General features: G+C 39.5%; 1 protein-coding gene across 1 annotated transcript in view; it reads left to right on the top strand.

Annotated features, from left to right (window-relative positions):
* The first annotated feature begins 9,087 nt into the window (after window positions 1–9,087).
* Window positions 9,088–16,372, top strand: part of FNBP1L (formin binding protein 1 like) — a 55,181-nt gene continuing 47,896 nt past the window's right edge. Inside the window, exon 1 of the mRNA XM_062497293.1 lies at window positions 9,088–9,211. Within this exon, the coding sequence (XP_062353277.1) occupies window positions 9,188–9,211 (24 nt within the window). The 5' untranslated portion in view covers window positions 9,088–9,187. The remainder of the gene's footprint in view (window positions 9,212–16,372) is intronic.

Here is a 16,372-nt window from a genome sequence, read left to right as displayed (position 1 = left end):
GGGGAGTGGAGGGTTTGCACCAAAATAATTAGACAGTGAATCCAATTGGATACACCTAATCCCCTACATCAGTCATGGATAAATCCAATAAACATAGGCTTTGCTGGGTGGATGAGCCCAGCAGAAACTTCAGTGATCTGGAAATCTGTAATACATGATGCTCCTGCATATGTTAGGGAAAGATTTTAATTCTTCATGGCTATGACTTCTTGTTGCATCAATTGCAGGAATACATGAAGACTTTTATCTCACAGCTTGAACCAAAAGTTCAGGTAAGGATGGACCATACTTGTTACAACAAGTTTGGGTTTTTTCCTGCATTTTAAATGAGATTGGCTACTATGCTTTACATATCTGGGATGAATTATAAGAAGCATATTAAACTATGTAAAGATTGCACTTAATTTTAAGGCTGAATGTTCATGTAATTCATTTTTGTAATACTTCAGAGATTTTTTTTTTGTCTTGTTTCAATGGAAATAATTGATTTCTTCCTCAGCCTCCACCCACAGTGACTAACACTGGAGTAGTAATATTGCATGGTGTAACTTTGAATTATTTCCACACTCATTTCAGTAGTAATTAGTCCAGTTTTGGTAATAGTTCTCACAAGCTATTACATCTTCAAAGCATGATACAGGTATTAATCAGGTGTGGGCAATGTTACACTTTGCTTTGAAGTTAACACTTTCACATGCTACTGAACTAAAAGGTGGTGCCCTATGTAGAGGAAAAAGATTTTATCTTTTTGGGGTGAATCATGTAGAGAATAAATAATTGGGAAAACAAACAGACTTGTAAAAGGCATTGTCAGAGATGAAAGCATTTATTTGTAATAGCATAGTGGCTGGGATTGCTGATTATGGACCAGGACTTGTTTTCATTAATGTTGTGTTCAAGTTTCATTCTGTCAGCTCAGAGTGAAAAACCACAGCTGAATTAGAAATCAAATTCAATATTGTTTAAGTTTCAGGTAGTTTGTTTTCTCAGTTAGGCAGCAGTGTAATCCATGGAAGAGAAGTAAATTTGTCAGGGTGGTGGCAGTGTTAATAAAGCAAAATTCAACAGTCTTCACCATCCCAGCCTGCAGTAAAGGAGACATCACTCTGTAGAAGTGTTAGAAAATATGTATGAAGGAATAATGTGACCAATAAATATATTTTTTTTATTCTACTGTAATGTAAACATCTAACTGGTGCCATTTTTAAGCACAGATAATTAATATTCAAGCAGGTAAAAATCAGAATTTAAATACAGTTGCTTCTTAAGTATGTACTTACATATATCTTCCATAATATCTGATGGATTAGCTATTCTATACCTGTGGTAATTTAACTGTCTGGGATTGTTAGGCAAGTTGTATGCAACTAAACTCATTACCTTTAAATCATTAATAACTTGTTTTTGTTTTCAATATGTTCTAATGTTGGAAACAATAATATTTTCATTTCTACAAAAATTTTAGAGTTTTTGAGATGCCTTTGTTTAAAAAATACAGTTCTAAAAATGGAAACAAAACAAAATGTTATGGATGACAAATTAGTTTATCTTGATACATTATATCATTAAAATGACAGGATAGTTTTTGAGTGAATAGGAAAATGTATTTAACCTGTCTTCAGGATGTGAAAATAGTTCTAAACTCAGCCTCACTTCTTTTAGCAACTTATCTTTTCCAAATTGTGTAAAAAAAATACTAAGTATTATTTTACCTTTTTTAAAAAGTGCTAGTAGATGTTCTGAGGCAAAAATCACCCTTCAGACTTCGCTCTCGGGGAGGGGATTGGCTGGCAGGCATCCCTTCCAAATGTGAAGGATCTCTGGGGCATGAATCACACAGTCCACTGGGAAGAGCTATAGGAGCAGGCAAGCCTGGAGGGAGGAATTTCACTGATTGCTCTAACTGTGGTTTTGGTTTACTTGTGTGCAAAAGGGATTGAGAATTGCCTGTTTCCCTAAAACGAAATCTCTAGTATTGACTGTGTTACAATAGCATAATTAAAAGTTTCTCCCTTTTGGGGATAGAATAAAGCTTCTGAATGCTGAGAGTTTTCGACCATACCTGTGTTTGTGTTGTGCTGTATTGTAACCTGCCCCAGTGGTCTCTATATTCCAAACTGGAGGGGGGAATTCATTCCTCAAATTGAGTCAGTTTTTTTATTTGGTGCTGAAAATAGTGCATTTTTTAATGTAAAAAAAAAAAGGGCACAGGAAATAGTGACATGACAACTTCTTTTTGTGGATTAGCTATTAAGGACACAAAGTAGCAACACAACTCAACCCTTCTGTTTATTTAATTTTTGGGAATTTATCAGCTGATGAGATCTGAACATAAGGAGAGCTCTTAAGACAGTGGTAAAACTAAAGGGTAAACTTTGGCTACTAAAAAATGAAATGTGTTAGGGAGGGAGAAGTACTGTCTTAGTAAGCTGTGTATATTTTTCCCTTTGCATGTAGCCTTGTCTCAAAGGGGAAAATGTACAAAGGGATGTGGAGGAACAGTCTCTTACTAGGATGCAATTGGCTACCTGTTGGATTTGATCTGCCTTTGAAATCCAAAGGGCATACATTGCATTTTGAATTTAGTTAAATAGGGCTTCAAAAGTGTAATGTCACAAAACCAAAATTCTTTCATAAGGAAGTGATCTCTTAATTTTTGGTTCTCTTCCTCTGGGATTTTTTGAAAATTTCTGCAGTTAGTCTCTGATCAGAATCTCACTTGGGAGAAATAAAGATGGTAAACTGAGTTGTAGCTGTCTTTATTAATGTGAGATGGAGACATAGAAAGGTAAATTATTTGCTTAGTGGGATACATTCTATGCACAGCACACTGTTCTCTTTCCCATTGCTGCTTTATTTCCTGATTCCTCTTCTTTTAATGTAATTAATAGTGGGAAGGAAAGCATTTTCTTTGACGTGAATAACTTTTGAGTTTCCCTACAGATTGTGATCTTTTGGAATTTTTTCCATGCATCAGTTAAATGTGGTATAATGCAATTGACATCAACTTTCTCATGAAAGGAGGAGGAACCACTCCAGCCGTAAAATAAGGGAAGGACACGTGAAATTAAACCCCTGGCCACTGAAATTAAATCCTTTAAGGGAGAGAAGTGACGACCTGCAGTTTGTGGAAGGTAGGACAATCAAGGGGTCGTTGTCCCTGTTGGTTTCCCCTTAATGTGACTTGCACGGCGTTCAGTGGGACGGGAGCCGCTGGTGCAGAGACAGCAGCAGAGACAGCAGAGGCAACAGCAGAGAGGGCAGCACTTGCAGCGGCACCACCAGCAGAGGCAGCAGCAGCAGAGGCAGGCGTCTGTCGAGCCCAGAAAATGGTTTTGGACTGTGTGTACCTAAACTACTGAGGGTCACCTGAGGCTCTCTGTGCCGAAAATGAGCGAACCAGTTGTGAATTCAAACTCGCTAGGGAGGTTAAACAGCAGCCTAGGATACAGAGCGTGTTCAAATGTTAAGGCAGATTTTGCACAACTGTACATACATTTGTTTCTGATTGTAGTTCAAAGTCAGACGATAGTAAAATATTGCTTAGCAAGTCTTAAAATGGGTGGTGCTGATGCTGTGCTACACATTCATCCACTATTCATTTTTCTACAGCTTGAATAGGTACCATGACAGAGTCTCCATCTTTCATTATTGGTAGGCATGTCAATCCGTACACTCTGCTTGAAAACTGCTATTGATGCTGAGGGCAGTGACTGTTCAGGTTTTTGGTTATTATCTAAAAGTTAATAATCCATATGTCTGCAGATAATACGGTAGTGAAACAAATTGAATATCAGAATGCATTATGGCCATACTTGACTTTACACATTACATACAGTTTGATGTTCTTTTAACTTAATGTCCATGGAAGGGGCTGATGGGAAAATGGAGAAGACGTGGGTTAGGTGAACTGGAGGTAACAGAAATTAAGGTAGCAAAACCATTTATGGTTATGTTTTGACATAATTCTGAAGGGATGTACAGTGGAAGCAGATGGATTTGTAGTATTCAAGCAGGCAATGCAAGCATTAGAAAGTTGAAAATCATATTTTAGAATAATGAATTTGTAATTCCCCAGCCTCCAGGTTGGGATTCAGTTTATATTATCAAAAGGAAATGCTGAATTATCATGTGATAGTCTTGTTTCACTGGGAAAAAAGTAAATTCCTATGAAATAAAGCTGTTTGTATGCTTAGAACATTGCTAGTTGATGCTGATTGACAACATATTTTCTCTACTACGTATGGCACAGAAAGATGTGCTCTTGGCTATAGTGCAGGCAAAAAAAAAGTGAGCACAGGCTATTTCGTAAAAGCAGATGGAAGTTCTCATTTTCCCTCCTATTTATAGCTGGTGTTTGTAGTGTTCTTTCAGTTCTGTTATCCAATCACTCTTGATGTATTTCTGTTTGTTGAGATGAGAGGGGGAAAAAAAAGAAGCAAATCTTCTTTTTGCTATGTAAAATTCATTTCAGTACAGGAACTGGACTGGAAAAGATGGAGGGGCACTGTTCTTTCCACAGAAACTCAGAGAAAGGAGAAAAATTCGAATTGGGTCATTCCAAGCAGTGGCTGAGTTTGCACTAATAGATGAAGTCTTCTTTCTGCCTTGAGGCAGGAGTGGTGTGGCCTAACTAATACAGTTTCTTGGTAATTTTCTGCTTTAAATAAAAAAATAAATCAGTGCTCAGAGTAAAACCATAAGTTTATTTTGCCTAATAGTTGAAATAGGAACTGAGTGGCAGTCAGTCTCTAGGCAGATGTAGAGCTCCCAATGCTTTGCATACTGCTGGTTATGGTTAACCAGCCTCTGGGAGATTCAGGAAGTCTGTGGGGAGCTTGGCACAAGCTGAAGTGTCAGGACACCTATTCTTTTGTCTCAAAGTATTTCCTGAACTGTGAAGTAATGATTACCCACTTACCGCATGGAAGTGTTATGAATATCAATATTTTTTAAATTAGAGTACTGGTGATGGGGGAAATACACGTGTAAAGGAAGGAGGGAGCTAAATTCTTTTGGTTTTGAAGTCAAAAGAGATAAAACTGTTTCTGCAAATTTTTTTCTTTTTGAGTAGAAGTCCAATTTTAATATGACAGAGAGACTGCTGGCTAGCAGAGAAAAGGATTAATGGCATCTCACACTGAGACAGAGATATTTGGAAGTAATTTGTTTGGTCCTGCTGAGTTTTGTGGCAGTGGAAAGCTATGCAGCTTCTGTCTTTAGAAAGTGTGCCCACAGGGAGTGCCAGACAGCTTTTCTGCCACTCCGACTTAATGACTCAGATTCTTTTTCTGCCAAGATAATATCTTTAGGTACACTTGGAAACTCGAGCAGATTCTGTTGAAAAGTGAACAGAATTAACAAAATACACAACTACTGTAATAATTGGATTTATGTGGATTCAGTCCAAAAGCAGAATTGGGCAGTTTTCTTTTAAAGCCTGCATTAATGAATCAATGGTGGGGGAAACAGCTAAATATAAAAATAAATTTTATAAGCTAAAAATAAGTTGCCATCATCTGCCAGAAGAAGCTCGTGGTTTACAAGGACACTACAACAATGCAATCTATCATGAAGCCTTCGCTGCATGTAAAATTACTTGAATATTATTTTAATATGTTCTTGAGTCCCTTTAGTTGCATCTGCTCCTCCAACTGATGATTTTAAGGATGTGACCAGAGGAAATCTTTATGGTAATATTTATGGTAATTATTTCTAGGCTTAGGGTCAGCTGCTTTCCCTGATAATGGAAACAATGTCAAAATTCTAAGCGATTAATTTTAGCATTTCTGGCGATGTCCCGCAGAGATGTGGTAGATCTTCTCCTTGTCTTACAGCTTGGTCATTTCACATCCTCAACTGCTAAACTGAAGGAGAGCATGGCTCAGGATTTATATGGGAATCTCCTAGATCAAGAGTGTGCTTGAGCAGGAAAAGAGGGTAACAGTGACTGATGTCAGATTTCTCACTAAGCTGAAGTGGTAAGTGTTATGCTGCTAAGACTTCTGCTTTATTTTTAATGAATTAAAATTTATTTCAGTCACATGATCTTAATATGTCGTTCATGAATTCCAAATTTTGCAATGATTTGTCTTAAAGCTTTTTTTGTCTCAACTTCAAATCCATTACATGTGCAGCTTACTGTGATCTATGGTCTTTAATGATTGACTTTTACTTAAGTAAAGGTGAAATGCACGATTCTATGTATGTACTTGATACATAAATGGTTTCTGTTTTCAATGTTGTGCCCATATGCAAATTCAAGCACTAATAAGCCCACTGAAACATGTTGGAAAGAAACAGGGTTTGCACTTGACTTGCTGAAATCTTCTTCATCCTTTGAGGCAGATTTTGTGCTAAATCTCTACAAAATGAGAATCACAATGCCTGCAGAAACACTAGCTTGGGTCTCAGAAACAGTATGTTACTGTGTACCATTTCTAATCAGCCTGACTTCCCAAGTCTAACTGTTAACTTGCAAAGATGAGTAATTAGACTGCAGCAGTGCTCTGGTGCAATGATAGTGTCCTACTTTGGTGCTGGCTTGTTCAAAGCCTGCTCAGGAATGTCTTTGGACTGCTCCTCTTTATCATGTACGCGTGCTCTTAAAAGGCGGGTATAGCCCAGAGCTGCTGTGCTAACACCTGTCCTGTTTTACACAGTATTTCAGAGCAGTCTCTCAGTCAGTTCTGGAGGTTGTGAACTTACCCTGAATCTCTGGAACATCCTCCAGCCCCCGATGCTTGCTTTAACTTAGGGTTTGTAAAGGTGTTTTTATGGGGAGAACTGCCTGGAAAGAAAGAATCCTGTTTGTCCTGGGAAAACTTCTCATTGCTAGAATTGGGCTTTTTAAGCATTACTGAGTAGCTATATATTGTATTAATATATCCATCATACAGGCTGCACTTTCCTTCTCCTAAAATGTCTACAAATCACCAGAAAATATTTGATTTTGTTACATGGCTCTAAATAGAAATTCTGATATGTTGAGAATGTTGGCATTGCACATTTTGCAGAAATAGGAGTAATTAATTAATTCTTAAATTAGAGTTAATGTATCAATCAACCAACCACAAATATAAATATATATCTATTTATATAATGCATTGAAACTCTCTTGATGTATATTTAATGCAATGAAAGGCCAGTATTTACATTTGAGTGCCTATTAAGTGCCTGACTACTAAAGCTTCTAACTCCATAGATTTAGAACTTAGGATCAATTTTCCAGTAGATTAATTTTCAATACTTTATTGGGACTTCTAAAGTTGAAAATTGCAGCTCTAAAGTTGTTTTTCTAGGGTTCATTTTTAGATGTCTAAACTGAAACAATTGCAAATCTGAATTTTCCTGAAATAATCAGGAAGTGGAAAATCCTGGCAACAAATTTCAAATTCACATTAGGACTCTAGTGTCTATTAAAGGTTCAGTGTACATTTGTTTCTCAAAGTGACCCTTTTAAAAAAAAAAAAAAAAGTGTCATTCCACGCATCCCAGACCAAAGCTGCTCAAATTGTTGCAGGCATTTATAACTCTTGGTTGGGACACAGTGCAGGATTACTGTGTGATTAGAAGTGTTGAAATGCCTCTAAAATTATTACATGTGCAGCAAGTTATATGTATTGATTTACAACAGATACATTGAAAGCATATAAAATGAACAAATTCTTTTAATTTTTACTTGTGTTTTGAACAAGTGTTATTTCATTATCTCCTCTGATTATATTTTTTTAAGAATTGTCTAAAGATATGTGACAAGCTGGTAGCTGAGCAAAAGGCTGATCAGTCTTTCCAGCATTTAATGGACATTGTTTTTTCCCAATCCCAAAAGCCATGTAAATTGAGTGAATTTAAACATATAAGTAAATGATGAAAATTATTAATAAATATTTCTGCTTCATTACCTGAATCCTCAGTATATGGTCTGCTTGCTGAATATTTTCAGTAATTAATACAATTACCAACTGAGTTAATGTGCCAGATTTCAACTGAACTGTGCCCACATATGTGGAATTTCATCTTCAGAATCTAAAATGCAGAAAGTTCATGACCATTACCTTGCTAAAAACATACACAAAGGTGACCACAGCATATGGCACCTTTACTCATTTTGTGGATGCCCATGGACCCAAGTGCATTTCTGGTGTGCAACTTCTGCTCCAGAAGTTGCACTCACCTGTGAGCTCTACTGCTTATTCTGATACTCTGATGTTAATGTTATTGTAGTACAATCATTTCATATCAGTCTGAAAAAATTTGCATGTTCCTTTCATATGGAAAATAGCACTAAACTTGTTATGCAAAGGAACATTACCTGAAAGGTGGCTTGGGATACAAAAGATGATTGGATTTAAGTAATTTTTGTTTCATGATATAGAGACTTAGCAATATTTGTTATTTTATTATTATATTGAGTTTTTATCCCACCTTATAAAATTATTTCTAAGCAAAAAGTGAGAGGAAAATTTAAAAATTCATGCCCTCAGAGGGGAATTTAATTCAGGTGACTTTCAAAACACCTGCTTTCTATTAGTAGCTTTGTAACACTTCGGTGGAAAAATAATCTTTGACAAGGATTAAACACCTGTCTGAGGAAACTCCCTGTTACACTCAATGATACGGTTCATCCATAAATGAGCTTTTTCTCTCAGCTGCCTGCCTCACCTTTCCTAACACATCGATTTGTTATTTACGTGTAGAGCTGCGACGTTAACCACACAAGAATCGTCGTTTACGTCCCTGTGTGGGCGCGGTGCCCGGCGAGGAGGGGGCGAGCCGGGCCCCCGCCGCTCCCGGCCGTGACTCAGCGCTTTGGGGCGGCGGGGAGGCCTCGGAGCCGCCCGGGGCTCGGAGCCCCGGGCCTCGTTAATGAGTAACAACGCGGGGCCGCTCCGGGCGCGACACCTTCGCCCCGCGGCCGCTCGGGGCTCCGGGGCAGCGCCGGCCGCTCCCGTCCCAGCCCCGCCGCTCCAGCCGGACCCGCCCCTCTCCCAGTCTCCTCCGCGGCTCCCCCTTCCGAGCCAGGCGGAGCTGGAGCTGGAAGCGACGCCGTTCCTCGCCGCTGCCGCCGCCGCCTCTCCCCAGTGACCGAGGGCACCGGCGCTGCCTGGGGGGGCCCCGTTCTCCGGCCACCGCCCGACGCCTCATCCCCGCCTCTGCCGGAGCCGGCGCTGCCCGCGGAGCAGCCATGAGCTGGGGCACGGAGCTGTGGGTGAGTCCCGGCTCGCCTCTCATTGTGTCTGAGATTCGCCTCCTTCCCTTGTCTGCTCGGGCAGCTGCCCCGGGGAGGCGCGGAGCGGCCGGAGCCGAGGCGCCGTGCTTTGTTCGGCGCTGGGGCGGCGGGCAGGGGCCGCGGCGGGCGGGGCGGGGCGGGGCGGGCCGGGGTCCGGCGCTGGCGGCGGGAGGGCGGCGGCGGCGCTGGGCCGGCCGGGGGCCGCGGCGGGGCGGCCATGGCGCTGCCCGGCGCGGTCACGGCGGGACGGGCGCTTTGTGTGCAGCCGGAGCAGCGCCCCGCTCGGGGCCCGGCGGCGGGGCCGTCGCCGCGCTCCCGGCGCGGCTCGGGGCGGGGTCCCGGCTCGGCTCCGGCAGCCTCGGGGCGGCGGCGGAGCCGCTGCTTCCCCGGGAATCGCCGGGCTGCTCGGACGAGCAAAGCGGTCTCAGTTGCCGGCCCTAACTAGAAGCAGCTACTATATAGCTTTGTCTCTAGAAGTACCGCAGAATACTGGCTGACCTCGCGCTGTGTTTGTTTTAAATACGAAGAATTGGCAGCAGCGAGACAGGCAGTTTCTGTCTCGTGCTGGGGCTTTTCTTAGCGCTCCCCTGTTCCCTCCGGAGGCTCTTCGGCTGTGCCGAGCACGGCGGAGGAGGAAGGGGCTTCTCCCGGGGGAGTGCCGGAACGAGGCACAGCCGTGTCTGCTCGCAGCGCTGGGCTGTTGGATCTCCTCCGTCAGGTTTCCTGCTGTTACCGCTCTGGCTGGAGCCAGCACTGATCCTGGGAGTGCTTCGGCTCAGAAAAGAATAGTACCTTAGTAACCCAAGAAGGGTTTAAGGTCCCCGCTTTAAATGCCGCCTGCCCTCCATTTGTTTGCTTTTAAAGACTGTGAATGAGAGACTTTTGTGCTAAGGAAAGAAACAATTACAGAAAGCTAAACGTTGCAGCTTGAATTCTGGTCCAGGAACTGTTAATGTAGACCTATCATTATAGGTTGTTTTTTGCTTGTTTGTTTGTTTTTTTTTTGGGGGGGGGGAGGGGGGGGTGGGTTGCGTTGAATTAAACAGCTTAATCAGTATTTTGTAGCGCAGTCTGTTAGTCTGTAGAGGAGCAAAGATCTGCTCCACACCGAGACAAGTGGCTGCCCGAGGAGCCGGGGCAGCCGCGGCAGGGTGGGGCGCAGTGCTGGGAGTGCCAGCGGAGCTCCTGAAGCCACCTGAATTAAGTTGTGTCTGATTATGCAAAATGAGGATGTAATAGCATCACGTGTGCTATGTGGAGAAGCCTGATTTAAAGGTATTTAGGGGTTACTTTAGTGTTTTGCATAGTACGTTGTACTTCGCTAGGATTTGTAGGCACGATGAAAATTCAGACAAAATACGCTTTTTGAGCGTTGATGGTGCTGCTGTAACAAGCCTGAAATCTAAAACTGTTGTGACATTGGCAGTAAGGAGTAAGTGAAAGCTGTGATTTATATTGGCCATACAAGAGTGTGTGTAGCTCATCCCTGTATGTACTGCAGGTCAGAGGTGTCACCTGAGGAGAGTGGGGGCTGGCATGTGGGTGAGCACTGACTGTAAGCACTCAGATTTGGATTGCTTTAGGAAACAGTTGTAGCTTACTGATACTGGTTCATTTTTGTCGCCTCTTAATTGTATTTTTTTTTTGTTAAGCTTGTAAATGACAATTGAAGGTTTTATACAGTGTCTTATGTTCAGTTTTGTATGGAAGTGCTTGTCTTTGCCCTGCGTTTAAATAACATATTCAAAAAGATGGATTTTGACCTCAGACTTCCTTTTAATGATAGCATTTAACTCACGGTGTTGTGAAACTAGAAGTTTATTTTGAGCCACTATATTTATTTTCTCCTGAAGCGTGTTAGTTGGAAGAAATAATGCTAGAATTTTAGTGTAAGAGCTTTATTGCAATACTTTTGCAATAAATTTTAGCAAAATTTAATGTATTTTTTGCTTGATATCTGGAGATGACCTGCAACTTTACACTGAGGTAACTTCATGCATAAAATGGTCTGTTTGTAACTATATAACTAGGCTTTGACAATGCAAGTTTTTATATTACAGGGTATCTTTTAAATTTTTTTAATTGAATCTAATCATACTTTTAAAACTCTACTATGTTATAAACCGAACTGGTTTCTAAGTTGGAAGAATATTCAGTGCTTCACTTACTGTAAAAAAATATTAAACCTTAATTGTTTTAACAACTTGTGCTGGGCAAGTAAAGATTGCTCTTGGAAGATCTGGCACAAAATCAAATTAATTAAGAATTATCTTAAATCTAGGTTAAAAACACAAGGAAAAACAGTATTGTGGGCCTTCAAAGACAGGGCTTTCAACAAGATAAAAACCTCTAAGCCTTAGACGTGTTTGTGTTCTGGTGTGGCAATTCCTTCATCATTCCCTGTTCTAGCATCAGTGGAGCTTCAGGAGGCGGCTGGAGCTGCTCTGTGTTTGCTGATGGCAGCAGGGGCACGGGATCTTCAGTCCAAGCCTGCAGAGAACTCTTCTGCTCAGCTGTTCTGGACACCTCATCAGGCCTAAAGCTCTCCTTCATTTGTGCTTTCACCTCCTAAGTGGAATTTTTCAGGGTTAGGACTGGTACCTAAACATAGGTTTTCAAGATATTTGAACTTACGTGTGTGTGTGCGCTTCGCTAATTCATTGAAGCAAATTTGATGATTCTGTATGAGGCTTTTTTAATATCTCCCTTACTCTGCCTTCTTAAGTTGCATCTCTTCATGCTGTTTTTTTGATGTTTTATGGTGATTGACAGTTCTGAGGTATTTTTAAAATTGTTCCGGAGTTTTATACGGTATGCTGTTTTGGATAAAGTGAAAAACTGAGCATAGATGAATATAGAGATAAATAAGGAGCCAGAAGAAAAATTAGGGGATAAGGAAAGCAACTTTGTCTGGTGTTTATGTGGTAATTATTAAATATAGCAATTCTGTTACTGAAATGACACATATGTTAATTAAATGTTTATATCAGGGACAGGACAAAGGCAAGATTTTCCTTGACTGGCCAGTATTTTCTAATTCTTTAAATTTGGTAGCTGTTTGTTCTTCAAGCAAGTTTTTTTTGTTTTTTTAATAACGACACCACCGTTCTCTGAAATGAGTGTGAATTGTACAAAATGTGTATGTCTTGATTACACTAAGGCACTTGGTGCTTTTCAGTATGTCTTGGCCAAAAAGCATGCTCCTTGTTGTGTCTCTTTTAATAGCATAGTATGAAATAATGTAAATTAATAATAACAAAATAAATGTCAAATTGTATAAGCCATTCTGTGGTTTAAACTGTTACATTCCACAACATTTTCTGTGCTGTGGGAAATAGGTTCCCCTTTTCTGTTTACTTATTACAATAGAAAATTTTGATTATGCTTTGAAAGTAGTGTTTGACAAATAGTTTTATTTTTGTCAGTGTGTGTGTCTTTGTGGTCATGCTGCAGCATATTCCTTATGGTATGACCATACAGGACCCAAGATACTTCTGTGAACTGCTTTGCATAATATTCTCTTAAGGCTTGGAACAGAGTAGTGAGTACTGGCAAGTCTTGTCTAATTCACTTGAAGTATATTTTCTGAGAATTTGGCTGTTGAGTGCCAGATTTTCCTATCTCTAGTATATGATGTCTTTGTAGGTAACTTTTGTAAAGCAGTAATCATCCGAAGAAAGCCTGCACATAATCACAAAGTAGCATTGCTGCAGTTCATTAGTAATTGAAAATTGCTGCTGTTTACTTAGATACAGATACTTTTCATCATTAACTTTTTGGGGTTTGTCATGCTCTTTTCAAATACTACATACTTATGTTCACCTCAGGAACAGTAGGAGGGCTTATACATTGAAGTTGTGGTTAGACTTGCATTTTTGCTTTATAAAATGCCCTGACTTCTATCAAACTGTGTTACAATATCCAAGGTAACAAGAGGTAGATGGGACTAAAATTGGGGTGGGCTTTAGTAATTTTAAATATTTGGAAATAAAAATGATAGATTATGATATGTTTAGGAATCTTCTCAGCATGAGCATCTGTTCAGTGTGTATGTTTCTGTACATCTGGAGTTCCTTTTGTGGTGGGTGTAAAGTGTACAAATAGCATTAACATGGAATATTTTAAAAATGCATCTGGTTATTGTCATCTTGGGTTTTTGTGCTGTTAAATCGAATGTGTAGTGCATTTGCTTTGAGGCTTACCAAGCTTTGGAGACTGGAGTGTAGCTGACAATGAAGTCCTTGGTGTAATGAGAGGAGACAGTGTGATTGGCACTCTGAAGTGGCTTCTTTGGAAATTAATTAGAGAGTTTGTGCTGTCTCTGTAAAAAAAAAAAAAAAAAACAAAACAACAAAAAAACTCACCAACCAGGAAGGATGTTTTTTGACTCTGGATGCACGTTCTGTTGTTCCAACCCCTGTGAACTCCTTAATAGCAGTTGGCAGAAAAACAGTTTGAATACCATGTCAGAACATTTTCAGTCTGTAGAACCAGTCTAGCCATCTGTTTCTCACCTCTTGATAAATATTTAAAACAGAAATTTTGCTGAGGGCTTTTTGTGCTGAGATTTCTTGATTAAAAAGAAATGGCTATAGAAGATTTAATGATACAATTGTTGTGAGCTCCTTGGGGCCAGAAGCACACCATCTTCTATAATTAAGAAACCACTGGCACTGTAGAGTAGTATTTTAGAAATTAGTTATGTTGGACCAAAGAAAGATCAAAGTATATTTGGTAATGTGCTCTTTTTAATCTTTCCTTAAACAAAATTCATTCTGTCCCTAAACCCAAGTTCTATTTTAAAAAAATATTAAACAATTTGGTTGCATCAGTAATTTTTCAAAAGCTGTTAAAAATATTCTTATGCTTTCAGTCTCACTTTCAGACATTGTTTCCTTCTTGCTTTAAAATCTTGGTCTTCTTTTGTAGAAGATAAATCATGTGGTGATGTTGTCTTATCTTAAAAGTTGTCAAGTGTAATTATATATGGAAAACATCCATAGAATGTAGATGTGAAAAAGTTAGCTTTGAAAAGTAACTATTATGTAGCATACTTCTGTTGTAGTAATTTATTATATTTTTGTTCACTAGATTAGAAAAATTTTTAATAATAATAAAAGGTTTTTTCCAAGCAAAAAAATTTTTTTTTTCTCTTGAAACTGAGAAACCTTTCTTGACTGTTAATGTGGATGTAGTTATGTAGTTGCTAGTGTTGTTAATACAGATAAAAAACCACTGTAAATAATTCTAGCCATATCATAATCAAGCCATATCCCATATGGAAGTTCTTATGTGCTTTTGAATCTTAATATTTTGTAAACTTACATTCTAGTGTGCTAACATATACTCTGTTAAAGACAATATCTATTTAACAGGGATGTTTGAGAGATGGAACATGGATTTTTTTTTTTTTAATTTGTTCCCAGATTTCTCCATCAACCCAAGGATTGCAAACAGTATTCTGTATAGATTCTCTCTTCAGTCAGTACTCTTGCTGTTGTGGTCTGCAGATGTGTGCAAGGAATGTGTCTTGTGGCTAAAGTATAGGATTGCAGTGTTTTCCAGATGTATGGGATGGTTGCATATTCCCCTGGCTCGGGTGCATGAGATGCCTCATGGCTGTGAGGTTCCAGTCTCTCACAGGCAGTGTTGTGCAGCTTACCTCGTCCTTGTGAAGATCTCTGAGATTCCCAACTAGAAAATTATGTAAGGATCAAATACCTGGTTATTGAAAGAGTAATTACTTTAGGCTTTGGTGTGAAAACAATTGTACTGAGTTTTAGTTGGAAATGTTTGTCTGTATTTTTCCAGCAATTGTCTGGTTCATAAACATCTGACCTTTTTTCTGGTATTTCCAGGAAGGGGTGTGTCGTTGTCATGAGACTTTATCAGTTTGGGTTTGATGTTGAACATAATTTAATTTAAGAATGCATACGTGTATCTTTGACTATCTATTTAGAAAGTGTTTTTTTGAAAGCTTTATCATCTGATATCTGTTAAAAAGCATCTTTTTATTTATGGCCCCACTTGTTTATTTACTTGGAAGTGTATGTGCTTTTCAATGTAGTTTATACAAACATACATGGGACTTTACTAATCTGGAAGTTCTGAACACTGGAAAAGTATTGCTCTCTTGTAAAAAACGTATGCAGTATCCTTGTTCATCGTACGAAATCTGAGACTTGCCTGTATCATGATTCTAAATGCTGTCGTTTGATTTCCTGAGTGAGAAGAGGTTTCTGGAGATTGCAGGATCTTTTATCTCTACCAAGCTGAGGGTTTCTGTAAAGTGTGTATCTGTCAGAATAGTGATCCTCTGGAATGGCAAATCCCTCAGAATTTGGGATGGAGAAAAGTCTGCTTGTGCTCATGGGCAATATGCTCATGAGCTGAGGGTTGCCCAAGTAGGTATGGTTTGTGCTTTCAGCTGTTTGCAGGTAAATACTGGAAGACAGAGGGTTTGTTGTTTTTGCTTGTATAGAGCTGTAAACCTACTGAAGTAAGTCTAATATCTAGAAGTTAATCAGTGTTGTATTTAAATCAGTTCTTATACTGGATTGATCGGTGAGACCCTAATTTGTTAATATACTATCTCTAAACACTTCAGTTCTTGCATTTGCAGAGCACTTTTTAGTGTTCTTGGTAAAGCCAGTAATTGAGTAACAGAGGGTGTTGTATTTTTTTTTGTTGAGGGGAAGTTATTTAACACAAGGCAGATTAGGTTTTCATTGTTCATGCAACACATGTGCATACTTTTTAAAGAACTCGAATTCTTTTTGGTAGAGAAAAGAATTCCCTGAAGTCCAGATATGTTCAGCTTTTTCCTTGTAATGGTGAACAAACTGTTCAGTGAAAGCTGAAATTCCACTCAGATTGTTTCATTTTGCCCCCAGTGAGTTTACGTACCCCAGTCCCAGTGCTCTCTTGGCAGAAGGCTTAGAGGTTTGTCTTCAGATGTATGTCAGTGCTTCAGCTGGATGGGAAAAGGAGAAAAAAAGTATTATACTAATAAAAGCCTTCTGGTTTTCATTACAGTGCAGACCCTTTACACTGACTTTGTTTATGGAATTATCTGCAATAAATTACTGCGTTGCTGGGGTGTTTTTTTCAGCTACAAGTTGTAGTGTAAGGGGAGAGTGG

The sequence above is a fragment of the Cinclus cinclus genome, chromosome 8 (assembly GCF_963662255.1).
Source record: "Cinclus cinclus chromosome 8, bCinCin1.1, whole genome shotgun sequence".
Taxonomy (NCBI): domain Eukaryota; kingdom Metazoa; phylum Chordata; class Aves; order Passeriformes; family Cinclidae; genus Cinclus; species Cinclus cinclus.
The sequence above is the reverse complement of the archived record's forward strand: the minus strand, read 5'-3'. Positions and strand labels throughout refer to the sequence as shown.